Consider the following 26,959-nt stretch of genomic DNA (forward strand, 5'->3'; position numbering starts at 1 on the left):
CATAATGTGGAAAAGCCAGAAGCAACCGACCGTCGCTATCTCGTCAACAGAATCTGAACTGGTAGCATTAACGGAAACTGCGAGAGAAGCGTTATGGCTTAAAGAACTCCTAGAAGAGTTGACTGGATTCATTGAAAAACCAACCATTTATGTGGACAATGAATCAACAATTAAGCTTTCCGAGAATCCGCCTTACGAGTTCCACAAGAGGACGAAACATATACGAATTAAACACTTCTTTATCAGAGAGTGCTTACAGAATGGCGACTTCGTTCTTAAGCAAGTCTCATCTGAACTACAATTAGCGGACATGTTTACCAAGCCATTGTTTGGACCAAGGCTAACAACATTAAGCAAAAGAATTGGACTTCAAGACTTGTAAAGGAAAAAAAAGTATTGTGGATGTGAAGATGATATGTTGACCTCCTTTACAATCTTTGCATACCTACTTGTATGATTAGGTGATTTCTGGTAGTTGCTTAGCAATGTTGTTTACATGTCTTTTGTCACTTGACGCGATATAGAAAATATATGAAGTATTGTTATGATTTTAAACAAGCTTTTAATTACCGTATAAATAGTACTTCCGTTATACATGAAGAAGTTTCCTGCACCGCAGTGAAACAAACTTCATAATAAAAGTTTGGAAAAACGATATTAATTTATCCGAAGTCCGAGAATACCTCCTAATTGACATATTTCGTAACTACATTTTACTTCTGTATTGTTTAAACATGAAATTATGGCATGGCAAGCATCATTCTGTCAATTAGGATTGTTCATTTTTTTTCAAATGTTCTATTTCGAAAACCATTTCGAGATATAAGGTTTTTAAACAGTTTCCGACATTTGCTGCGATATAATAATTGAGGATTGAAGATATTTCAACAAATATCCTTATGACCTTAGTTTGACCTTCTCCTGGGCTGAATGTAAAGTCATTGCATAATAAAAGTTATCGAACCATAGTAAATAAATCCATCACACACGTATTGTCAAAGTTATCATTGTCATCGATTGTCATAACAAAATTTTTCAGTTAAACCGCTGCGCTTGTTTGTTACAATTTGATTTATAATTAATACCTAAACTACCCAGTCTGTGCGCAAGCGCGGTACCGATCGCAAGCGTGTGACGTTTAACTCAGCGCGCAATGTCGAATTTTAAAGTGTTAAAATGTGCATCGTGCAACATAGTGATTAACGAGTTATTGACGTTTATACAAAATAAAGTGCGATTAATGGACAACGATTCGATTATCCGTATATGTGTGTCTGCATTCTCAGACGAAGACATCGAAAATGCAAAGTCGTTGCTATTTGAATCGGTCCCAACGGACAAACGAAAAATATCAAGGCGTAAGGATGGCAAGTCACAAAGGAATCTAGAGGATATTATAGTGCTGTTCGCAGATACGGACCCCGAGCTAATGCCTATTTTTGTCGCTAAAGATTTATTTAAGCTGCCTGCAGTTGATTTAGATCATGTCGACATATCGCGATTACTTAAAGACCTGAGCTCGATTAAATCGGACCTTAAGTGCATTAAAGAAACCTATGCGACAATCGATCAGCTGGAAGAGGCCAAACGTACAATTAATGAGTGCAGATATGATTCTTTTTTACAAAGTAATGCAAACGTAAACAACAAAAGAGGTGCCTTTGTATACGATAGTGGACCATATGCGCTGATTCATCGTGGCGATTCGGTATCCATAACTGAGGAAAACGAAAACTTACTGGAGACGACAAGTGGGTACATTAAGAACGATTTGCCTACTCTTTCTAATGCGCAGCCTGCTACACGCAGCAAGGGTTCATCTGTCCCACTCCCACCTGCGCCGGCAGAAAATATGCACGGTAGTGTAATAAATAGCACTGAGTGCTCAGTCGATATCGAATTAGCACCGCCGAAGATAGTAGCCCCCGCTCGGCGGAGTGTAACACCTGCGCGAGACAATACAGATAACATGACGAGCTCCGGTTCTAGTTCGGTAAATAATTCACATCAAAACATTAGAACGGCTGCGGAAGTCGTTCGAGATGGCACTTGGAATAAAAAGAAAGATGACAAGACCTGGACTCTCGTGCGATCTCGGAAGTCTAAAAACCGCTTTATAGGTAAAACCGGTACGGCTATAATCAGTCCCACTGGAAAGTTTAAAGCTGCGTGCCCAAAAATACCGCTATTTATCACATATGTGGACCCGGCCACGTCTCCTTCTGACATCGCGCAGTATATTAAAAATAAAACGCAAGAAGACGTTACACTCGAAATGATCCAAATGAGGAAAGAGAAATGGTACAAAGCCTATAAGTTGTATGTAAACAAAGACAAGTTAGAAGTGTTTTTAAGTGACAACTTATGGCCAGACGGTATAAAGTTTCGCAAGTATGTTTATAGAAACAACAGTAGGCCGGATTCACGGGAGACTGTTTCTGAAGGCAAATTTAAACATAAATAAATGGGAAGTAAAAGTCAAGCAAATTCTACCAAACTAGTGTCATTTAATTGTAAATCGCTTAAGCGATCCGTCGAGTGTGTACGATCATTATGCGAGTTCGCCGATGTCGTAGCTCTCCAAGAAACGTGGTTGTTAAAACACGACCTAGGATACCTAGGATCCATTCATAAGGACTTCGGTTACACGGGTACCTCAGCGGTGGACACATCGGCGGGAATCTTGCGCGGGCGGCCCTACGGAGGAGTGGCGCTTCTGTGGCGTAATAACCTGTTTGATTCAGTGTCAGTGATTGAGTGCGGTAATCCACGTATAGCTGCGATCAAAGCGTGCGTTAAAGATCACCACCTAGTTATTATGAGTGTTTACATGCCAGTTGACGTAAGTGACAATCTACCGGAGTTTACACAGTGTCTCGGCGAAGTAAGTGCAGTAATAGAGAATTACGATGTGGAATCTGTTTTCGTGCTGGGTGATTATAATGCACATCCAGGGGAAAAATTCGGTAAGGAACTTTTGACTTTTTGTGCGGAGCAAAGCCTATACTGTGCGGATATTATAACGTTAGGACTAGGCTCGGACAGTTACACGTTTATGAGTGATGCTCACGGGTCGAAACGGTGGTTGGACCACTGTTTAGTATCAGAAAGTGTCCTCAATACTATACGAGGGGTAAAAATACATAACGACGTTTTCTGGTCGGACCATTTTCCAATTGAGTTAGAATGTGTTTTGGACGTAAATATGCAAAAAGTTTTAATTAGTGAATCAAAGTGTAATAATGTAAAATGGGGTGTTAGGCAGCCCGATCAAATAGCCAAATATCGTGAAATATGTAATACAAAATTGAAAGATATAAATTTTCCTCCAGAATTTACTAATTGTTGTGATATTTTTTGTAGTAATAATGGACATCGTTTGATAATAGACCGGTTATATAAACAAATAACAGATATATTAACTGATGCCTCAAAAAGTACTTCCAAAAAGACGGTCAATAGAAAAAAGGGGTATATAACTGGTTGGAACAAACACGTTAGCGATGCCCACAGGTGGGCCAGGTTGAAGTTCCAGTCGTGGGTACTTCATGGAAGACCTATGACAGGTTATGTACATAAAGAAATGTGTGAAAGTCGGAAGCTATTCAAATCTAGGTTGAGATGGTGTCAAAACCATCAAGACCAAATTAAGATGGACACAATAGCCTTACATCGGTCAAAAAATGATTTTAAAACATTTTGGAAATGTACAAACGACCTAAATATTCGACCTGGCTTGCCGGCGGCTGTTGACGGAAATACTGATGCTAAAACTATTGCGGATATGTTTAAAAACCACTTTATGGTGCAATCGCCGTTGGGGCATACGCTGCCGGCGCTCGATGCTGAGGTTCCTCCGGAGGCCAAGGTGACAAGTTTTACTGTCAAAGAAGTGTCAAATATAATTTCTCATATGACTAGAGGTAAGTCACCTGGGCATGATGGTCTCAGCATCGAGCATCTGCAGATGGCTGGTGCGCACATGCCGAGAGTCTTAGCCATGTTCTATTCGATGTGTATTAGTCACTCGTATTTGCCGCATGATATGTTAAAAACGATCGTTGTGCCAATAGTTAAGAACAAAACCGGTGATCTCTCTGATAAAGGAAACTATAGACCCATTTCATTGGCCACGATTATAGCAAAGGTGCTGGACGGTCTGCTTGACTACCGTCTCGGTAAATACCTAGACTTGCACGATGCACAGTTTGGGTTCAGGCAGGGGGTGTCAACCGAGACGGCCATTCTGAGTATAAAGCATACCGTCAAGTACTATACCGACAGAAGTACACCGGTGTACGCATGCTTCCTGGATCTCTCCAAGGCCTTTGATCTGGTGTCATATGGTATCCTGTGGGATAAGCTAGCTAGCACGAGTGTACCACGTGAGCTCATAGGTGTTCTTAAGTATTGGTACAATAATCAGTTTAACTACGTTAAATGGAATGACTCACTGTCGGGAGCATACAGGTTGGAGTGCGGGGTGAGGCAGGGGGGGTTGACCTCCCCTAAGCTCTTCAACTTGTATGTTAACGGTCTGATCGAGGAGCTCAGCAACATGCATGTGGGTTGTCATGTAGATGGAGTTAGCGTCAATAATATTAGCTACGCGGACGACATGGTGTTGCTGAGCCCCTCGGTATGTGCTCTCAGGCAAATGCTGAAAACGTGTGAGTCATATGCGAAAAAACATGGACTTATTTACAATGCCGGTAAAAGTGAATACATGGTTTTCAGGTCACACAGGATGAATCCCAATGTGTACCACAAAATACAACTGAATGGTAAATCACTGGAAAGAGTTACACAATTTAAATACTTGGGACACATCCTGTGTGAAAATTTGAAAGATGACCTCGACATTGAAAGGGAAAGGAGGGCGCTGGCGGTGCGGAGTAACATGTTGGCCCGTAGATTTGCTCGCTGTTCGAAACAAGTCAAAATTACCCTTTTCAAGGCGTACTGTCAAGTATTTTACACGAGCAGTCTATGGGTCAACTATACTCAAAAGGCATACAACGCCCTCCGAATCCAATACAACGACGCCTTCAGGATGCTGTTGGGACTGCCCCGTTACTGCAGCGCTTCAGGGATGTTCGCCGCGGAACGAACTGATGACTTCTATGCCATCCGGCGTAAACGAATAGCGTCTCTGTTGTGTCGGGTGCGGGGCAGTCACAACAGTATACTTAAGGTCATAGCAGAGAGGGTGGATTGTACCTTCCTGAAATTTTGGGTTGACCTAATAATTATTAAATAGTTATTTAATGTAGTAGTAGTAAGTAAATAACGTAGTCATAAGCCAAACTAACAATTGTATGGATAAAATTTATCTGAAATAAAGAATTAATAATAATAAGAGGATGAAAAAAATAGTCAAACCTAATTGCACATATCATCTACTTGGCTCCGGCCCGTAGATAATATTAATTACCAGCTTAGGCTGAGAAAGAGAAATCTTGAAGATCATAATAATAAACAGTAGATTTCATTGCTTAATAATATATCAAAAACCTTGTTCCTATGTGTGGGAATGATTCACAAAAATAATAGTTCGAATCCACGAAGACCTACGACGTGAAAGATGGTGCCGTGAATTAAACTTGGAATACCTACCTACTTCACGTGTTACACACAGTATTGCTGTGAGAATCACGTCGATGTAAGTATAAAATTAATATTAATTTACTACAATTAAGTATTTAAAAGCGCACTTTATTGGTAGGGTCGTGGTATCTATTTATTTTCTGTGGTAATGTAGCCAGAGTATCTAAAGGCAAACCGTTAAACAGAGATGGTGCCTACTAGAAAGAAGGAATATACAAGAATACATAGCCGTACTCAAAATTCAGCCTGAAACTGCTTTAAAAAGATATAATTTCTAATTTCCAGGTACATGTTGCAGTTCAAGCTGCTGATATCATGTTGGACAAGACTTAATAAAGAGTTGTGAATAATAAAACATGTTTTTGTTTACCTACTTTTTTATTAATTTGGGAAATATGTTATATATGTTTCCAAAAAAAATTGTAACTTTACATTAAATGTATGTTTATCATGTTCTGCACGAGCATCTGACAATGATGGCTTCTTGTTGACCATCCAGAAGAGAAGTGTATGGTTTGTTATTTACTCTGTTCCCAGGCATTATTTACGGTCGTAAAGTATTACGACGATTAATAATTAATATGACGTTCGTTTCAATACAAAATGCTCAACTTTGTTCTGGGCCCAAGTGCAGTTACATATCTCACAGCTGTATCTAAATAGGAATCACGATGACCTGAAATATTCGGATATAATTAGCAAAATTGGCATGTTCCTAATATAGTAGTATAAGTACGTAGCACAATATCCAAACAATGGTGACAAGCCGGTAGAAAGCACCCACTGGGTGCTAAGCTACCTTTAGCAATGGACGCTTGTAACGATTTTATGAATCCAATCTTCTTACAAATCGAATCAGTTAAAATATATATGATGTAGGTAACTTACATTTGTATTTTTGCTCCCTTGATTTCAGCCAAGTTATGGTTGGAGGATGCTATATGGATACATAGTCCAATAAAACTAAGTTATATTATATAACTTCGGCAGATTTCTGGAATCAGCTTTCTCAAATTTATAGCGTAGGTATTTTGAAATTAATGATTCAAAATAAACGAGTTTTCCATTCCAGACGATTGTTATTTATAGAAACACGTGACACTGACATTGTCGACAGGTGACATTACAATCAATTGACAATGACAACTATTTTTTTTAATGCTTGTTGTTGCTTGTGCATTATCCTAATCAGCCGATGACATGTAATTTACGAGAAGTCGTATCTCATATTTTCAATAAATTATAAATATTCAACCGAGCCTCGGATTACTAAATCATTCAAATTGGTATCTTAAATTAACCTATATTTTCAGAAAATAAAATAAAAATGGGGGTCTAAAAAAAATGAACAATCCTAATTGTCCCATCATAGGAGGTACGCAGTTTTACAGCTCCTATAATGGGATTGGGCCAAATACCACTATTTTTTTACATCTGTGGAGTCACAACATAGGTGTGTTGTATACCTTATCTCATGGTAAATGCAATTAACAAAACACATTCTAGTTTTCATCAAGTATTAACTAGTAGTTCGCCCCGAACTGTGAACTCGCGGTTCGCCAAAAAGATCAATTGAATGCAGTGCTACTTAGTCCGAGATGGGCATTTCGTAATTGATTCCTGATTCCAAGATTACTTGATATTACTTTGTAATCTGATTACCGATTCCCAGATTACTTTGTAATCTAACAATACCGAATTACTAAGTACAATTCCATAATATGAGGAATCAGGAATCAATTTTCGAATACTACAATTACTAGTAATTGGAATCAATGTAGATTCCTCATTACAGGAATATATTACTTGACTCCTTTCAGATTACATTTCGTACTACTACTATCAAAAGTACAATTCGATAGTAGATATAGATGTTGTTGACTTACTAGGATGCATCTACCTATACCTTATTTGAAACAGGTGTGCAGATTTCGAAAATGATGATCATGACCAATAAAACGACATCCATGACGACTTTTATGACATAGTGCATGGCCGCCATCTTGGATTCCAAAATAGTCATCATTTTCGGAATCTGCGCCCCCCAAAACCTATAAAACGACATCCATGTCGACTTTTATGACATAGTGCATGGCCACCATCTTGGATTCCAAAATGGTCATCATTTTCGAAATCTGTGCCCCCTAAAACCTATATAACGACACCCATGACGACTTTTATGACATAGTGCATGGCCGCCATTTTGGATTCCAAAATGGTCATCATTTTCGAAATTGGGGCCCCCTTTAACCTATAAAACGACATCCCTGACGATTTTTATGACATAGTGCATGGCTGCCATCTTGGATTCCAAAATAGTCATCGTTTTCGAAATCTGCGCCCCCCAAAACCTATAAAACGACATCCATGTCGACTTTTATGACATAGTGCATGTTCGCCATTTTAGAATCCAAAATGGTCATCATTTTCGAAATCTGCGCCCCCTAAAGCCTATAAAACGACATCCATGACGACTTTTATGACATAGTGCATGGCCGCCATCTTGAATTCCAAAATAGTCATCATTTTTGAAAACAATCTAAAATTAAAAAGACAATATTATAATTGTGTAACAAACTGAGCACTTTCATTTGACACCAAACTCGACCATACTTTTTTGCAATAAAAATGACCAGAATAGCAAGACCCCTCACAAATGGCTTTTTAGCATTTTAAGCTCTTCTAGCTCAATAACCTCTTGTTCGAGCCTGCTCAAAATTTAATGACTAAAATATAATGCCCTCAACTACACGTTTACCCAATTTCATTTAAATTAGAACAAATTTACTTAAGTTCTTGAGTATCAAACTATCTTCTGACAGTTCAGCTTAAAAACATCGAAATGCCGGGACGTGCCGCTAGCCAGCCGCGTGATCCAAGTCGAATGTAAGAACTTCGCTTCGCTTCGCTCGCTCGTTCGATTAATTAAAATTTAATAAATTAACTCACCTCTCTTAGCGAAGTTGTTAAGAATTCGTAGTGGTATTCTTTTTCAGTGACACGACAACTTTTGGGTTGACGCCAATTTCTTAAAAAGCAACCAAATGAAACTTTAAACTGAAACAGCTCTAGGACTCTTATTTATGATAATATACAGCCAGTGTTTATAAACTTTTAGATACTTTTATTTTAGAGGAATTATGTGTTTTTGTCCCATTACTGGTTCCACGTCCATTATAGGGTATACTACTATATAGTCTTTCACAATGTACAGTCAAGTGTAAAAATATGGGTGCACAAATCATCTCACTAATATGTCCCATAGCTCTTATGTCAGAGAATTAAGAATTATGGGACATATTTTTGAGTAAGTAACTTGTCTACACCCATATTTTACACTTTACTGTACACTGGCATTCAAAAGTGCATGGAGATGTTTCAACCGTTATATTAAGTAAGGCATTACGGACATTACGGTCGACATCTATTCATGCACTTTTGAACGCCATTGTACAGACGACGTCAAAGATATGTTTACACTTTCCGCCTTATTACAAAGGAGTAAGGTGCAAAAGTGTAAACATATCTTTGACGTCGACTGTACAACACATTTTATTTGTAGTATGCGGTTATTCGGCCAGCCATGAAATATTATCATAAACAAATATGTAACCTTTTCACATGATTGGCACTGCCTACTGACAGCCGGTAACAAAATTGCCAACTTTTGACATTTTAGTGAAAATTCGATTTTGAGTAATATAAAAATTGATTCCGTTTTGGGCTTGTCTTGGGACACAAATAGGTACTATACAAAATAACTGATTCGGCTTAAATAAAAAGATAAACATTGCGCAAGTTTTTCACAGCGGTAATATTATTCGAAGTGATAATTAACTACACACGATGTCGGCTTCATTGGATTCATCTTTGGACCCTATGGAGGAAATCCGCTTCCGAAAGAAACATGGACAAACCTGGGCAGAGATACAGAAAGAAACGCATTTTAATTTTGATGAAATAGAACGTATGTAACAAGCACAGAGTTGAAAGGTAGGCTCGCTAAGGCGGTCTTCACATTGGACGCGAAATTGCATCCCTCCGGTGTGTGAGTTGTACGCACTTAACGCTCTGCCATGCTCATACACCGGAGGGACGAATTCGCATCAGTGTGAGAACCGCGTAAGAGAAAACTGATTTCCCAACTCGTCGATTTTCTCGTATTTATACACGACTCGCAGTCATTCACATAAGCTCGCCCGAATTTCACCTTCCCATACAAACGGAGTTTCATCTTCATTTTAAATAAAATATTAAAATTTTAAACAAAATAAAATATTAAACAAACTAAACGTTAAATTTAAAACTAAGTGTTGGATTATAATGAAACTTTGCAAATACAGTGACATGAGATATAACTATGCCTGTAATTAGTTTATATAGCTCCAGCTTATAAACCAAACAAAATAAAGCAAAACAAAATTTTGTATAAAAATGTAAATTCGCTGTATTTTTTAAACTATGGTATCTGAAGCTACATAAACTAATTACAGGCATAGATATACCTTATCCTATTGTAAGTATAAATTTTCAAAGCAAACTAGCTAATCGTTTTAAAATGAGAGCGTAACTACGTTTGTATGAAGAACCGAGCTAGCTGCGGACTCTTAAACCCGGTCAGTGAGTGGGAAATCGGCTCATCGTGAAGTCACTCTTTATCAGTCAGTTTTTTTCTCATAGCAAATCTACCTCTTACTCTGTGGTAACAAGTACCTACTTTTTTGTGGCAATGCTATGACGTGGTCTATATTTTCATTCAGTAAGTATAAGCGTGTTTATATGAGGCCAAATTCGACAAAAGTAAGAAAGTAAATGATCTTGTATTACTCATAATTACGATGCGATTTTGTACTAACGAACTGTACTCTTTATGAAGGTCGCTTCACTTTAAAGGTTGTCCATCAAAGTTCTTAGTAAAGGTGTTTCTAGTATTAAGTACCTAACCTATAGTTTAATATATAATAAGTATTGTCCAAAATTCTTTGTTCAAAAGATGAGTCTTGACATAAAACTAGTGGGTGTTGACACATTGTAGCAAGCTTTTAAATTAATGCTTTTATTAGCCAAGCTGACTCTTTGTTACAATCTGTCACCTATTGCTATTGCTGTCCCATCGTACCCAATGTTTAACATAAAATGCTTTGTTTCAGAAATAATGGTGATATTTTTCAAGATACAAAAGCGTGATGAGAAACCGGCCGGGGCTGATTTGATTTCACGGTTAGTGTCTATGGTAACGTAGAATTATTTATATATTTTAAATTATATTATTTACTGGAGACGATCGGTAGCATAAAGTTATAGTGCATGGGGGGTGAGTGAAATTTTGGAGACGAGGTTTTTTATTCTTACCCCCGGTTTTTTATTCTTACAATGTTTTTCATCACGTTTGCGAAGAATGCTATTTTTAAGCGAATTATAGTTCGTTTTTTTTGCATTAGAAATAAGGTAAACAATCTTGATGTGTCTTTAATCGAAAAACACATTTTAAAAATAATGTTCGCCAAATATGTAACAATTATGAATCTAATACGATCATTTATATTGTTCTGCTTTCAAAAGTAATAAGGTACTTGCACCTAATAAGGCCCAGTTTTAAAGTTTGCTCAATTTCAAAATTTCATACTTTTATAAGTGTAAATGACTTTAAATTTCTCGCCCATGTTTGGTTAGTACCATAGACAAAATTGCAAGTTCATATCAAAATAGAAAAAAATAAAATTAAAAGTGGGCCTTATTAGGCGCAAGTACCTTAGTTACTGATTTTTATAAAGCGTTTTCAATTAAAAGACATGTTAAGATCGCTTACCATCTTGCAAGTTCTTTCTAATGCTAAAAAAATGAACTATAATTCATAAAGACGGTGACATTTCTAACATTCGTGCGCCATATTATAATTCCTTGACAGGTTAGACATACATCAAAGGCAGTGAAGGCACAGACCCTTCCAGCATTAAGCCACGATTGAAAATTTTGTAAAAATAATTTAAACGGCTCATTCACTCAAATTACATATTTTTAAGCATACCTAAACTAAAATATTTAGTTATAAATATGTCAGTATTTTAAAACTAAATCTCATTTATACCTAACTAGCTGTTGCCCGCGACTTCGTCCGCGTGGAATCTTATCTTCAACATTTTACATCTTTAGTACCTATAATTTTCATATCCAAGCAATGTTGAAATTAAGTACTTTTCTTTTTTAGCAAGTTGTATGAAGTTTTAAGTCAAGTGGATTTTGATGTTGGTTGCTGAAATTACTTTTCTTGTATTCTCATAATAGGTAACTATGCCCTTATACAAAGATTCAAGTTCCGCATTCCGCACTCACAAAATATCTGATCTCCATACAAACTTTCAACCCCTTTCTCACCACCTTGGGGGATGATTTTCAAAAATGCTTGAATTAGTTTTCATGTTTTTTAATTTATTACCTTTTTTCCAAAAAGTTAAAGTTCCTGGCTTAAAATTAAATTTACACCCCAAGACGAATTTTCATCCCCTTTTTAGCCCCCTTAGGGATTGAATTTCCAAAAACGTTGCAATTACTTTTTTTTGTAATCGGCTATTATATCTTTCTAAGAAGTTTCAAAGCATTTGTAATGGATTCAAACTTTGAACCCCATTTTAACCCTGTTAGGGGATGAATTTTATAAATCGCTGAAATCACTTTTATTGTCTTCTAATAATATCCCCAAATACAAAGATTCAAATCCCGCGCTCGAAAAAATGCATGATATCCATACAAACTTTCAACCCCGTTTTCACCACCATAGGGATGAATTTTCAAAAACGCTGAAATCAGTTTTCTTGTATTTTAATATAATACCTTTTTACAAAGTTTAAGTTCCTAGCTTCAAATAAAATTTGCATCTGAAGACGAACTTTCATCCCCTTTTTAACCCCCTTAGGGGTTGAATTTCCAAGAACGTTGCAATTACTTTTTTTTTGTAATCGGCTATTATGCCTTTCTAAGAATTTTCAAAGCATTTGTAATGGATTTAAACTTTGAAACCCATTTTAACCCTATTAGGGGATGAATTTTACAAAACGCTAAAATCACTTTTATTGTCTTCTAATAGTATCCCCAAATACAAAGATTCAAGTCCCGCGCTCGAAAAAATGTTTGATATCCATACAAACTTTCAACCCCTTTTTCACCACCTTAGGGGATGAGTTTTCAAAAACGCTGAAATGAGTTTTCTTGTATTTTAATTTAAAACGTTTTTACAAAGTTTCAAGATCCTTGCTTAAAATAAAATTTGCACCCGCAGACGAACTTCCATCCCCTTTTTAACCCCCTTAGGGATTGAAATTCCAAAAACGTTGCAATCACTTTTTTTTGTAATCGGCTATTATGCCTTTCTAAGAAGTTTCAAAACCATTTGTAATGGATTCAAACTTTCAACCCCTTTTTAACCCTGTTAGGGGATGAATTTTACAAAACGCTGAAATTATTTTTCCTGTCTTCTAATAATATCCCTAAATACAAAGATTCAAGCCCCACACTCGAAAAAATGTTTGAGATCCATACAAACTTTCAACCCCTTTTTTACCACCTTAGGGGGTTGAATTTTCAAAAACGCTGAAATTAGTTTTCTTGTATTTTAATAATATATCTTTTAACGAAGTTTCAAATTCGTAGCTCAAAAGAAAACTTTAACCCCATACAAACTTTCATCCCATTTTTAACCCTGTTAGGGGATGAATTTTACAAAACGCTGAAATTACTTTTATTGTCTTCTAATAATATCCCCAAATACAAAGATTCAAGTCCCGCGCTCGAATTTTTTTTTGATACCCATACAAACTTTCAACCCCTTTTTCACCACCTTGGGGGATGAATTTTCTAAAACGCTGAAATTAGTTTTCTTGTATTTGAATTTGATACTTTTTTACAAAGTTTCAAGTTCCTAACTTAAAATAAAATTTGCACCCGAAGACGAACTTTCATCCCTTTTTTAACCCCCTTAGGGGTTGAATTTCCAAAAACGTTGCAATCACTTTTTTTGTAATCGGCTATTATGCCTTTCTACGAAGTTTCAAAGCATTTGTAATGGATTATAATTTTCACCCCCTTTTTAACCCTGTTAGGGGATGAATTTTACAAAACGCTGAAATTACTTTTCCTGTCTTCTAATAATATCTCTAAATACAAAGATTCAAGTCCACCACTTGAAAATTTTTTTGATATCCATACAAACTTTCAACCCCTTTTTCGCCACCTTAGGGGATGAATTTTCAAAAACGCTGAAATTAGTTTTCTTGTATTTTAATAATATATCTTTTTACGAAGTTTCAAATTCCTAGCTTAAAAGAAAACTTTAACCCCATACAAACTTTCATCCCCCTTTTAACCCCCTTAGGGGTTGAATTTCTTAAAATCGCTTCTTATCTCTTGTACAATTTATAAATGCAACCTGGTGTGCAAATTTCAACTTTCTGGCTTTTGTAGTTTCGGCTCTGCGTTGATGAATCAGTCAGTCAGGACACTTGCATTTACGAGGGTTGCACTGAAAATGTCGGGAATAGAGAATACTGTCGCATCTAGACAGTCAATCTTTATTTTAATGCATACTTAATCTCAAACTGACCACGCATATAAATTTTCTTTTGAAAGTAATCATTCTGTAATGCACACGGCTCATAATCCCAAAGTCCTTTTTGTATGGCGATTTTGGAGCCTTAGTGGTTTTGTATGAAATTCGTGGAGTAGCCAACGGAATTGAAGTTTTTTTTACATATATATATATATATATAATATTTTTTTACTGTTGTCATATGAATATTTAGGAATGTCGAAATCTGCCGATATGCAACTTTTTTGGCAGTCTTTTTAATTAACAGCACAAATGCGATTTTAATTTTTGACGTCGCTTTGGAATGACATGCTTCTTTAAGATCATCTATGGGATAAAATGAAAGTGACTTTCATATTTAATTTTAACCGCAAACGAGCGTACGATGAACTCTAGTTCATAAAAAAATAACAGAAGCCCATTGTAACTTTTATTTGTTCGCTGAGGGCATATTGAAAACCGTTTAAAAATTTGATCGGAAAAATCACTTTGCCAAAAATTCAAATAATGTTCGACATACAATTTTCAAATTGCCAGTAATTCTTAAATACAAATGACAACCAAATGAAATATACCTTAAAAGTTTTATAAAGAGTTACATTTTTATAAATTATATGCCTCTTTCTATTATGTTATTTCTAAGTGTCCCATTCCCGAATATTTCAGTGCGACCCTCGTATATATACCTAATACTTGATTCGTATTCGAATTAGTGGCACAATAAAATAAAAATAACTCTTTGTCCAAAATAAATGAATGTGATGCAATGCAGTGTAAATGGCAAACAGTACTTACTGGGTTTCTTAAGATGGCTCATAACTCCTCCTCCCAGGAAGTCCTCCAGCAGATGTTAAAAATTACATATAAAACAAAATAGATCAATGAGCTCTTGTTAACAGTGGTCACTTCCGTGACGTGCTGCATACCGGGCTGGGCATGACGGACGCATACATGATGGAGCGCGTCATGGTTGCGCTGGACCGAGGCACGTCGCCCTACGTCACGATGGCCACCTTCGCCAAGGCCATGTCCCTCTATTTGCGAGGAAACCTGGAGGAGCGTATCACATACGCATTCACGGTAATTACTTATCTATGTCGTTCTTTAGATATGGTATACCTACACTTGGATGCTTAGAAAAGTTAACGTGACCGTGACATATTACATATATGTCTTAGTAGGTAGGCTTTATCTTTATAAATTGAGGATACATATACACGGTGTAACATGAGGAAACCGAATAATTTTAACAGCGTATTCCTGATCATATTTAGAGACAAAAGTGTCCCATAAACTTTTTTGAAATTCGCTTAGTTTCAGAGATATTATTAATTAAAAAAAAAACAAGTTCTTATTGTTACATAGTGTAAAAGGCCTTTTTGATGGTGATGTTGCTGCTAAGGGACGTAGTCTAAATATCCTTATTGATAGATGTCAAAAAGTGACAAGAATTTTTTTTGAAAAATTAGGTTTTACGAATAAAAATTTAAAAATCAATTTTAAGTGACAAGTTTACCAATAACATTTATTTTTTAAGTACAAATACATTAAATAAATTGAAAAAAATTTTTATGGCGAATTTGACCTAAACTAATATTAATATTACATTTTTTACTTCTTTTGACCTCAGAAATGCGTGGGTAAATAATTATTCGCTTTCCTCATGTTACACCGTGTATATACTTATACTTATAGATACATACATACTTCTCTTCTCTCTATGGATCTAACCTAACATAGAGAACATCCATAACTCAGGAACACACAAATAAATGCCCTTACCAGGATTCGGACCCGGCACTTGCTGCTTCGTAAGTAGGGTCACTACCGACTATGGTGGGAGACCGTTAAATGTTATTCTGTTCTGTTTAAATCACCACACACAGCTTGTTTTTTAAGAATATAATAATTATGCACTTTTGGTTCACGGCAGTGCTACGACTTGTTGAGTGAAGGTCATTTACGAAGGGAAACAATGTACCAGCTGATGAAGAAAAGCCTGGCAAAAGCATCCCGAGACGACGACGTCGAAGAAGCAGTTAAGGTAGGCTTTTTCTATCCAATATTACCACGAACTAAAAGCAAGTTTGTGTTATATTTACTTTTAACTAAATTAGCTATATCTATAACATCTATAACTAAAACGTGATTATAAGTATTATAACAATAATACTTATAATTATTAATAGTATTAATACTACATATTAGACTGGTCATATTTTTCATAAAATCGATTTCGACTGGCAAAGCATATTACTTTTTGGCAACCGAGTTTTTTAACCTAATTAGACCCCGCTGAATCCGAATTTGCCGGTTGCTCGATCGAAATCTTGACCGGAAGTGAGATATTTGACATTGATGGTCCCTTTTTTCGTTTTTCGTAAATAACTCTTAAACGGTGGCGCATAGCAAAAAATGTTCTATTACATAAGTATTATGCATAAAATTGCCTACAAGAAAGATCCAGTACAATTTTTCGCTAGGATCAATATTCAAAGAGATTTTAACGCGGGAAATTTAATTATATTCACTTCTAAGGTCCCGTTTTTTAGGTTTTCGTAAATAACTCATAAACGGTGGCCAATATCAAAAAATGTTGTTAGACGTTAATTATCTAAACAAAATTTTGAACAAAAAAGACGTGGTACACTTTTCGCAGGGATCAGTATTTAAAAAGATAATAAAGAGGGAAAGTTAATTATAATAAATTCTAAGGTTCCTTGTTTTAATTTTTTCGTTAATAATTTGAAAAGTATGACTCATAGCAAAAAAAATCTTATACATAAATAATAAACGTAAAATTTCCTACAAGAAACATTTAGAACACTTTTCGCTAGGATCAATATTTAAAAAGACAAAGCAGCGGGTAAGTTAATTATAATCAATTTTAAAGTCCCTTTTTAGTATTTTGTAAATAACTCGTAAACGGTGTTCCATAGCAAAATAGGTTTTTAAGAATAAATTATCTACATAAAATTTCCTCCAAAAAACATCTAGAACACTTTTCTCTAGGATCAATATTTCAAGCGATATTAAAGGAAGAAAGTTAATTACAATCAGTTCACAGGTCACTTTTTTTTTAGTTTTTCGTAAATAACTCGTAAACGGTGGCCCGTTGCAATACAATATTCTACATAAATATTAAACATAAAATTGTCCACAAAAAAGGTCTGTACACTTTTTCGCTACGATCAATATTTAAAGAGGTATTAAAGGGGGTAAGTTAATTATAATCAATTCCAGGTCCCTATTTTTAGGTTTTCGTAAATGACTCGTAAAATAAGGCTCATAGCAAAATAAGTTCTTGATGTTCTTGTAAATAAATAGTCGATATAAAATTTTCTATATATTATTGATATTAAAATACATTGTTAAAAATTGGAACCCTTGCAACGCGAGTCCGACTCGCGCTTGGCCGGTTTTTAGTTTAATTTTGAGGTACGGAACCCTAAAAAGAGAAAAGTGTTCCATATGTTTTTCGTAGAGTGAACTGATTGTAATTAAATTTCTTCCTTTAATATCGCTTGAAATATTGATCCTAGAGAAAAGTGTTGAGGGGTTGCGTCAGGGGGAGGGGCAGGGACGCTAGTGTGCGTAAAGCTCCATACCCTAAGGTATCATACTACATTCATAAAAGGCTGGCTATAATTATTTTTTCAAAAAACACAATTTGACCGAATCATTAAAGGACTCCTATATATTACACCTAATGAAATTTTTAAATAAATTTTTGCATTGATTGATTAGGTCGCAGTGGCTTCACTCGACAAATAAATAAATAATAAAACACAAACGTTGGAAATAATTAGAATGTATTAAGTTAACCACCGAAGTGTCGTTATCGTCAGAGTCAGAATTATTTATATTGATTTCTGGTGGTATTGCCTTTTCATCATGCGCTGGGGCTGAAATCTCCGATGTGAGGAGGTTTAATATTATCTCGCTCAGGTCTTCTAACGAAATCTAGAAGAATAATACATACGTGTACGTGTAAGTGTTTTAGGTGGGTTACTGATACATTTATCCATTTTAGACAAAGAAAATGGAAAGTATAGTATTAATTATTTCACTAGTATTTTTATTTTTGAAGTGAAAACTTATTTAGGCGCGTTAGGCACTTTTTTATATGAGGAAAAACAAACTCGTCATTGTCAAATCGTCATCCTACGTCACGACACCAGGATTTATTCGACTGTGGACTTAAGGCACTGGTCCCACCGCGAGCTAGTAAGCTATGAGCTATCGGCTATAAACACGAACAAAAGATAAGCACTCCCGTGTAAATAAAAGAGACACGGCGATATTTATAGTTACTCGCCCAGCGGTGAGCTATAAATATCGCCGTGTCTCTTTTATTTACACGGGAGTGCTTATCTTTTGTTCGTGTTTATAGCCGATAGCTCATAGCTTACTAGCTCGCGGTGGGACCAGTGCCTAAAGGAAATAAATAATTATGTCTAAGTCTTATAAAGCCAATGAGTATAAATGTTTTAATATAATTAAGTCGAAGTATAATAATGTCTACTATCATGGTATAAAAATGTCTATAAATTATAGTTTGACTTTGGACTAAAATGCAAAACGGCAGTGTATAAAAATGTCTACTTTGAGACGAAACGATAGCGAAAATTTATCCATACAAGCGATAACTGATGAACAACTCACCCTACCTACTAACCCCTTAGTTTGTAAGCTCTACTAATAAAAGTGTGTCCATATGTACAGTAATAAATAAAATATTCATTCATTCATTCATTTATTAATTAGTTATCGAAATTTAATTACGATTGGTTACATTTTGGAGGAACCCTTACCCTTGGCGAAGTAAGACAATTTTGGCGGTATTTGATATGAATAAAATAGATTTGTATGTAAAATATGTTTTTATTTCAAACTTTTATAATTAAAGGCATTTATTACAATCAAATTAGGGAAAATTTAAAAATAATCTCTTCACTTACATTTCAAATAAGAATACAACAAAATAGTATTTATTTTATACCTATAAACTTCTGATGAATGTTTCCCCTAAGGGCGCTGCCACACTGGCGATTTGCGAGCGAGTTGAAAGCGTGGCCAGCGCGCAACGAGTTCGCCGCGACAACGCAACGATATCGCCGCGACAACGCAACGATATCGCCGCGAGCACGCAACGAGTTCGCTCCCATTCCAGTATGTCAGTACGCAGCGAAATCTTTGCGTTCCCGCGGCGAACTCGTTGCGCTCTGGCCTCGCTTTCAACTCGCTCGCAAATCGCCAGTGTGGCAGCGCCCTTAGGTGGCCTGTCCGCTTATTTGCCAACAATATAATAAAAGAACGTATAACATAGTATAAAATAAAATTATTGACGACATCTTTATCTACTTATTAATCTGAAGTAGACGACTTTTTTTAGTAACTCCAGCGGAGTAATGTCTTCAACGATCACCTGGACCAAATACTTTTCATACGTTATGTCGAACAGAATGTCCGTGTTGCGTCTATTTTGTCTTGATGAAAAAAATAGACTATTCCGAATTATGTAATCAAAATGTATTGCTTCCTTTTTAACTCTAAAGACGAATTCTAACAAAGTTAGCCTTTGTTGAAATTTAGACTTGAGTCGTCTGTGCCACCCTTCTAGTAAATTTGTTGTTCGATGTTTATTTTGTGTTATTTTGTATTTCGGTTGGGTATCGATTTAACCAATATTTTAAAAAATATTTCTTAAACTCGGTCATGTCATCATTACGTGGGGCTATTTCTATAATTGATCTCCATCCCTCGAGCATCAGTTCGGCTGGCAGTAGAGGCAAGTTGGTTATCAGCCGCGTTGTGCTCCTTCCATCCTTTGTGTTGTAAAGTCCGATATCCTTAGCCATTTGCTTTTTTAAAATGAAAAAAAAACAACCAAAAATCTCCACTCCCGGAAAAACTTTCTTCACTGCTTTCATTGGTGCTATCTCGTAGTCACATTTAAATTGTTTTATATTAATATTGAATTTTTGTTTTAATAGTTCGAAAAATCTCACGTAGTTCTTTGTATTTTTGTTGGGCAACAAACCGTATGCTATTGGAACGACGTTATTCGTGTCCATGCTTGATCCTAAGTCCAGGTGAATTGTATAAAGCTGGGCAAAGGGTCCGGGGCTTAGCGTAAATGTGCCATCTCCCAAGTAAAATTCCTCGTCATTAAATGTGCTTAAATAGTCTCGGGCAACTGCTGAAGAAAAAATTAAAATTTTTTACGTCCTCCATCATCAGTCACCAAAAAATTACGAGCTAAGCCTTTAGGAACTTCAACATCAGCCAAGTTTTTGTATTTTAATTTTTTGGATCCCAGGTGCCTTTTTCTTGCCTTGTAGAGACCGTCCTTTACTTGGCTAAAAAGGGGCACTTCGTCTATGAATGTCTCATTTTTCACTTTTAGAGGTTCCATGTGTTTTTCAAACGTGCTTTGGATGGGTGCAAAATCGTTGCAAATTTCTTGTTTGCACTTACGTAAAGCCAGAAACACTTCATTTTTTTTATTTCTCTCACAAGTGTGTTCGCTCCAACGAAACATGGCCTTTTCTGATGCATCCGTGGTAACAGATGCTGTACACGAGATTCTGTGGACGCAACGCCATAGCGTAGTTCCACTGCTACGGTTTTTTTACTGACATTATATCGGTACCCATCTTGAAGGAGAGTACGGCGATTTTTAAGATTTATTGAAATTACGAAATCTTTGTCCATTTTCGCACGAAATAATGGTACATCATAACATGACAGCACATGACAAATCAGACAATTCTATTCATCGGAAATTTGTATCGTTAAGTGGCCAGTTACTAATGTAAAGAGTTCGATTAAACAGACTAAGTACCTATATCAGAAAAAGAGTTTGATTCCATCTGGATGCATCATTTCCTTTTTCTGTTATACCTATCTGAATATTCTGTTCAATATTTGTTAAACCAGTTCGACAAATATTCAAAAACCGGCTCAGATCATGTCGGGCCATCCTCACTATTGTCAGTGTAGGGTCCCAAAGTTGCTTGTCCGTCTTAATAGGCTGGATTTAAGGGGGTTTCTTAAAGGATATCTACTATGGATAAAACAAGGAAAGGGATATCGCCGTGGGCCTAGTTTCTTATGAGAAGAGGGGCTTTCGAAATTAGAGTGTGTTGACTAATAGTGCCTTTTGAGACTAGTGCATTCGCCACCGGAAAGGCCGCGGCATCTTAAAAGTGGTCATTTTTATACTTTGTCAATTATATTTTTCATCAATTGAATATTACGGCAATAACTAAGGGACATTTTTATACTTTGTCAATTATATTTTCCACCAAATATATATTGAGACAATAAAAAAGGGACATTTTTATACTTCGACAAGCATATATCTAGTCAAAATTATACAGGGAGGAAATTATTCGAGTGGACATTTTTATAAACCGTAATTTTTCCTTTAAGTTCACAGTCGCATAAATCGACACCAGGTCATCCTTCAAAAATATATCTGCGGTCTTATGGGCAGGGTGAGTCTCCGACACCGCAGTATAATCGACAGTCGTTAAGACCAAAGAATTGAATTGAATACTGAATTGTTTAGAAGAACAGCGTATGTATGTATGTTGTATATATGTTGTATGGATATTGTAGGATGTTGCATGGATGTTGGATTGATGTTGGATGGATGTCGGGTTGATATTGGTTGGATGTTGGATTGATGTCGAATTGATGTTGATTTGATGTTGGATTGATGTTGATAAATGTTGATGGATGGATGTATGTATGTGTGTACGATTATGACCATGATGATGAGTTTTCACATCTGTCGGCACTCCCGGAGTGCCACTTTTTTTTACAACCAAATTGAGTCAATTACATATAGATATGATAATATGTAGATGGCTTTCAGATATGTCTCAGATAGCGAAGCAGTTAAATAAACCTAAATAAAATAATATATATTAGTTATAAATATTATTATACTTAAGTTCCAATTTGGAAATAGGTCACTATCCTGCGTTTTCGAGTCCTTGTAGCTAACGTTGTTGCCTGTGGAAGAAATCGTGATATACATCATTTAAAGTTATAGATTTGCTAAAGCTAAACGAACACACCATATTTTAATAAGTATGTGAACAGATTAACTTAAACATATTTTTTTCTTTAGAAAGACTGCCTTATAATTTTTGCTTTAATAATTCTTGTGGCGCTTGGAGTTTTACAACCACACACTTCACAAAAATTAAATGTGTTGAACTGAAACAAAAACAATGTAATATAAATATGGGGAAAAACCAAAATACATTATGATTACCACATTTCGACGCCAAGCTGATGCTATTAACGTAACATGTGAATCAATAGGTATATGAAGAACTAAAACGATTCATTAAATACATTTTACTCATAATTAATGTATACCTTAACTTTGACACCTTTAGGTGTCGTTGGTGTGGAAGGAAGTGCATCTTTAGTTGTTAAAGGTATCCTACTAGGGTTAAATTAGAAACTCCGTCTCACCTAAATTAATATCTACTCCCCGTTATCTAATGCTCAGTTTGGGGGCAAGTGATGGGGCAGTTGCGATAATCAATATCGATAAAAAATTAAGTTTACTCACTTAATAACATATAAATAGATCGTATTCATACTTAACAGAGCTCTGCAATAGTGTTTTTTAAAAATTGTTATGAAATAAAAAACTTTTATTTATTTTTTATTTATTATACGTTTCATAATAAATTAACAATATTTTTTCCATATTGCATGACGTCAAACTTCGTCGCCTGCTTGTGAAACCCATTTCAAAAATGAAAATGATTTTTCGACCTCGACAGATGTAACTGGCAAAAACTGTAGTTTTTTGTAATGTTCTATTTCAATTTTTGTTTACAACTCTGTTATCAATTTGAACTTCCTTATTTTCTAACAAGTAATTTATAATATTTACAGATTTAAAGCCCGGATTTTTTATTAATATGTTTGTTAATTTTGCATGTATCAGTTTCCCTTTATGGTGCTGCCTCACTAATAAAATTTTATCTTCAATATCATGCACTATAGACAATGACTGTTTCAACGACAACTTGTGATCTTCTAATTTTGTAATGCCTATGGATAAAATTGTGAAATGGGTGTGTATAAAATTAATTTTGTCTCTTAAATCATTGTTCGTCGACAGCAGTCGCTGTGCTTCAGATATAGCGGCGGCGTCAGTGGCATTGAAGCTTAAAACGACGTCTTTTACTTTGCTGAAATTCACGTGGTAATAATTGACTGCGTCAAGTCACGTACCCCACCGTGTAATAACTGGCTTTGGAGGAAGAGGGGTATTTGGATATTTATCTTGAAATTTGCTAATTCTTTTAGGGGCCTCGAAAAAAATGTCCTCTACCGTAGAAATCATAGGTACCTAAAATGTTTTCGATATCGTTCTACGGACCCTTGTTATCCTTCTTTTGATATTTACGAATCTGTGCTACGGATTCGTCCCAGCAGTCATCAAATTTTGAAAAATGCACTTGTTTAAACAAAAAATTTAGGCATCTCTCTTTAAAGTTTATGTATAGCGGAAGCAGTTATAAAGTTGACCCAAAAAATTTTTATTAAGCTATGAGCTTCATCACATGTTCCTTGAGTAATTCTAAGCATTTCAAGCCTGGGAGGCAATAAGAAATGTGTGTCTACTCGGATTTGTAATGGGTTCAAACTTTCAACCCCTTTTTAACCCTGTTAGAGGATGAATTTTACAAAACGCTGAAATTACTTTTCCTGTCTTTTAATAATATCCCCAAATACAAAGATTCAAGTCCCGCGTTCAAAAATTTTTTTGATATCCATACAAACTTTCAACCCCTTTTTCACCACCTTAGGGGATGAATTTTCAAAAACGCTGAAATTAGTTTTCTTGTATTTTAATAATATATCGTTTTACGAAGTTTCAAATTCCTCGCTTAAAATAAAACTTGAACCCCATACAAACTTTCATCCCCTTTTTAACCCCTTAGGGGTTGAATTTCTCAAAATCGCTTCATATCTCTTGTACACTTTATAAATGTAATCTAGTGTGCAAATTTCAACTTTCTATCTTTTGTAGTTTCGGCTCCGCGTAGCAAAAATCTCCAACCAAATTTTTCACCTTTTTACGTTTTTCTTGTAAAATTACTATGAAACTGAAAAAACAAATATCAGCAATGAATTCTACGTCTTTGGTTTACACGAAAATGATACCAAACTTGCCCTAGTACCCACCACGATCAGAATAGATTTTTTTTTAAAGATGACGGGTGGCGGCCATCTTTGTACCCCACCCTCCCCCCCACCCCAGGCTAGAAATGCTTAGAATTACTCAAATATCAGATGTGATGAAGCTCATAGCTTAATAAAAAAATTTTGGGTCTTGTATGGCAGCGTTACATAACTGATTCCAGTAGTAACATTGACAGAAACTTAAATCTTTGTTGCCTGAAAGAGATTTAAAAAATTAGATGAATATAGACAATGCGATTCTTAAGAAATTAATAATAGCATAAAAGCATACCATCTCCACGACGAATTTTCATTATTTCAATTTTTGCGTTCATCTCTCTGCAATGTTGACGATAATCATCAATATGAAATGCAAGATTAGCCATGCTTTCTCACCGTAGGTACATATAATGATTGTCAAAAGAATCTGTTGAAATGTCAAAGGAACAGAGAAGTAGATTTGAAAAATATTAAAAGACACGAAAAAGGTTTTATAGCTTTAAAGAAAAATACTTCTTATTTCTTTACAAAATTGAAGAAACTTACTGCTCTTTGTTATTAGGAAACGGGACTTAGTCGTGTACCTGTACATTATTTTTAACTAATATTCCCCTGAAAAAAGAAGTTATCTCTGTGAAGTGGTGGAACTTTGTACAATGTTTCTGTATCAACTGTGTTGTAACTTGTTTTATGTACTTACCTACAATAAAGTGCTACTACTACACCTGCTACTAATATTTACCCCCGAACTTAAACGTTCGTTCTGAGCGCAAAAATCGATCGTTTTATCATTCATAATTAAATTCTGAATTAAAATAATGAGCTTTGGCGAAGCAAAAAAAATTCATTGCATTCCAACGATGCAAACTTCAACGTCATAAATAGCCCACCTGTAATATCGTGAAGGGTATACATGTGAAAAAATATTATGTGCAATATCAATATTAATGCAGTTTATTCCGAAAGATTTATAAAAGTTTATAGACTTTAAACATCCTCTGAACCGGAATCCCCGGCATTTTCGAACTCGTTTTCGTCGTCCTCGTCGCTGCTTACTGCATCAGTATCTATAAATTATTTAATTTATTCAAACAAGCGCAGCACACAATCGCTAATCGTCAACATAAAATTATTTTCCTAAATATTTACCTTCGTCTTCATCTTTCTCTTCTTCATCTTTTTCTTCTTCATCTTTTTCTTCATCATCGTTTGTTGCGTTTATAACGATCTTGCTTATGGTGCCTGGCATGGCGTCGCCGTCGAACCAATGGAAATCATAGCGGTCTGGGTCCACTAGCTTCCACCCGCAATCCTCTGGGCTTACAATAGATGGGTATTTGAGGTGAGCATTACACCAGATAGTGCTAATATACAAGACCCTCATCAATTGTTGACGCAACTCGGCTTTGCACGGTGGAAGTAAAGAAGCGTCAAAGTTCTTTACATTCTTCATGAAATCCTGCCCGGTGTGGGACATGCTGTACGATTTCATGAAGAGATGAAAATAGTTATAATTCAATATTAATTAATGGGACAGCTTTTTTTAGAAGACTGATTATTTAAAATAAGCATTTAAATATTATATTTAAAATTAGTAGTAAGTTATTTACTTATGTGCATTCTTCCGCCGATAATATATTTACTATTAATAAAACGTTTCATTTTACTGGCAACACAGTGGTAGATTTGATGGAATTTAATGTGAATGAAGGTTTACGAGATCTCTATGATTCGAGAAATCGTTCGAGCGGTGGTAGCCGTACAATATTATTCAACATAATATACACCGTGTTTTTATTGAATTCCGTTAACTTCGGGGTATGGTTAAGAACGTTTGAGTGAACTAATTGGCATAGTTAATTTTCAAAAAAAAAATTTTTTTTTGCCTTTTTTTAAAGAAAAAATTAAGTTTAAAAAGTAATTAAATGTAGCATATAGCGTAGTTGTAACACGGGCATTACATTTAACTCAACCAAACAATTGAAATCTATGACATATCAATGTCATTTCGAACATCGATCAACCGAGATTGTACTTAAGTTTAGTAGCAAATGTATGAACTCATTCTTAACACTAACCAATATGTAAACCAGCCCTAAGGCAAGTGTACACGCTTGTAGAGGCCTTATAGGAAAAAAATAAATTATTGATTATCTCCGAAATGGAGTTAATTAGAACATCGGTGTCTTTGAGAAAGTTACTTAATTTAAGCTCAGGAATGCACCCTTGAAATTAACGGAAATAAAAAAAACACGATGTACAGTTATAAGACAAGATTGCCGCCACCTACGTCTTTGAAATTTTGGATTTATACATATTCGGTAAAACTTAAACTTTCAGGAAAAATTAGTGCCATACTGGTACAAATCGTCAAATATGCGAATAAAATCTTACAATAAAAAAAAATATTGTACACATTTGCCACCTCCTACAGGTATGGCATTATGAGATTTCCATTTATGATCACACAGAAAGTGTTGAAAAAAAATGTCAAGATGGTACAAATCGTTTAGCAAAAAAAAAATTTAACTCCCTTGCGGCATGCAA

The 26,959-nt window shown here is 35.5% G+C and overlaps 2 protein-coding genes across 2 annotated transcripts in view; both read left to right on the forward strand.

The window, feature by feature from the left end:
* The first annotated feature begins 1,240 nt into the window (after positions 1–1,240).
* LOC134679328 (uncharacterized) lies at positions 1,241–2,464 on the forward strand. Its single transcript, XM_063538231.1, has one exon. It carries the CDS (start codon positions 1,241–1,243, stop codon positions 2,462–2,464), a length of 1,224 nt encoding a protein of 407 aa, XP_063394301.1.
* Positions 2,465–9,375: 6,911 nt separating this feature from the next.
* LOC134678692 (calaxin-like) overlaps positions 9,376–26,959 on the forward strand; it is a 63,357-nt gene continuing 45,773 nt past the window's right edge. The window contains exons 1-4 of the mRNA XM_063537346.1: positions 9,376–9,574; positions 10,758–10,827; positions 15,088–15,268; positions 16,122–16,232. Coding sequence (XP_063393416.1) covers positions 9,454–9,574; positions 10,758–10,827; positions 15,088–15,268; positions 16,122–16,232 — 483 coding nt within the window. The 5' untranslated portion in view covers positions 9,376–9,453. The remainder of the gene's footprint in view (positions 9,575–10,757; positions 10,828–15,087; positions 15,269–16,121; positions 16,233–26,959) is intronic.

The sequence above is a fragment of the Cydia fagiglandana genome, chromosome Z, assembly GCF_963556715.1.
Source record: "Cydia fagiglandana chromosome Z, ilCydFagi1.1, whole genome shotgun sequence".
NCBI classification, from domain to species: Eukaryota; Metazoa; Arthropoda; class Insecta; order Lepidoptera; family Tortricidae; genus Cydia; species Cydia fagiglandana.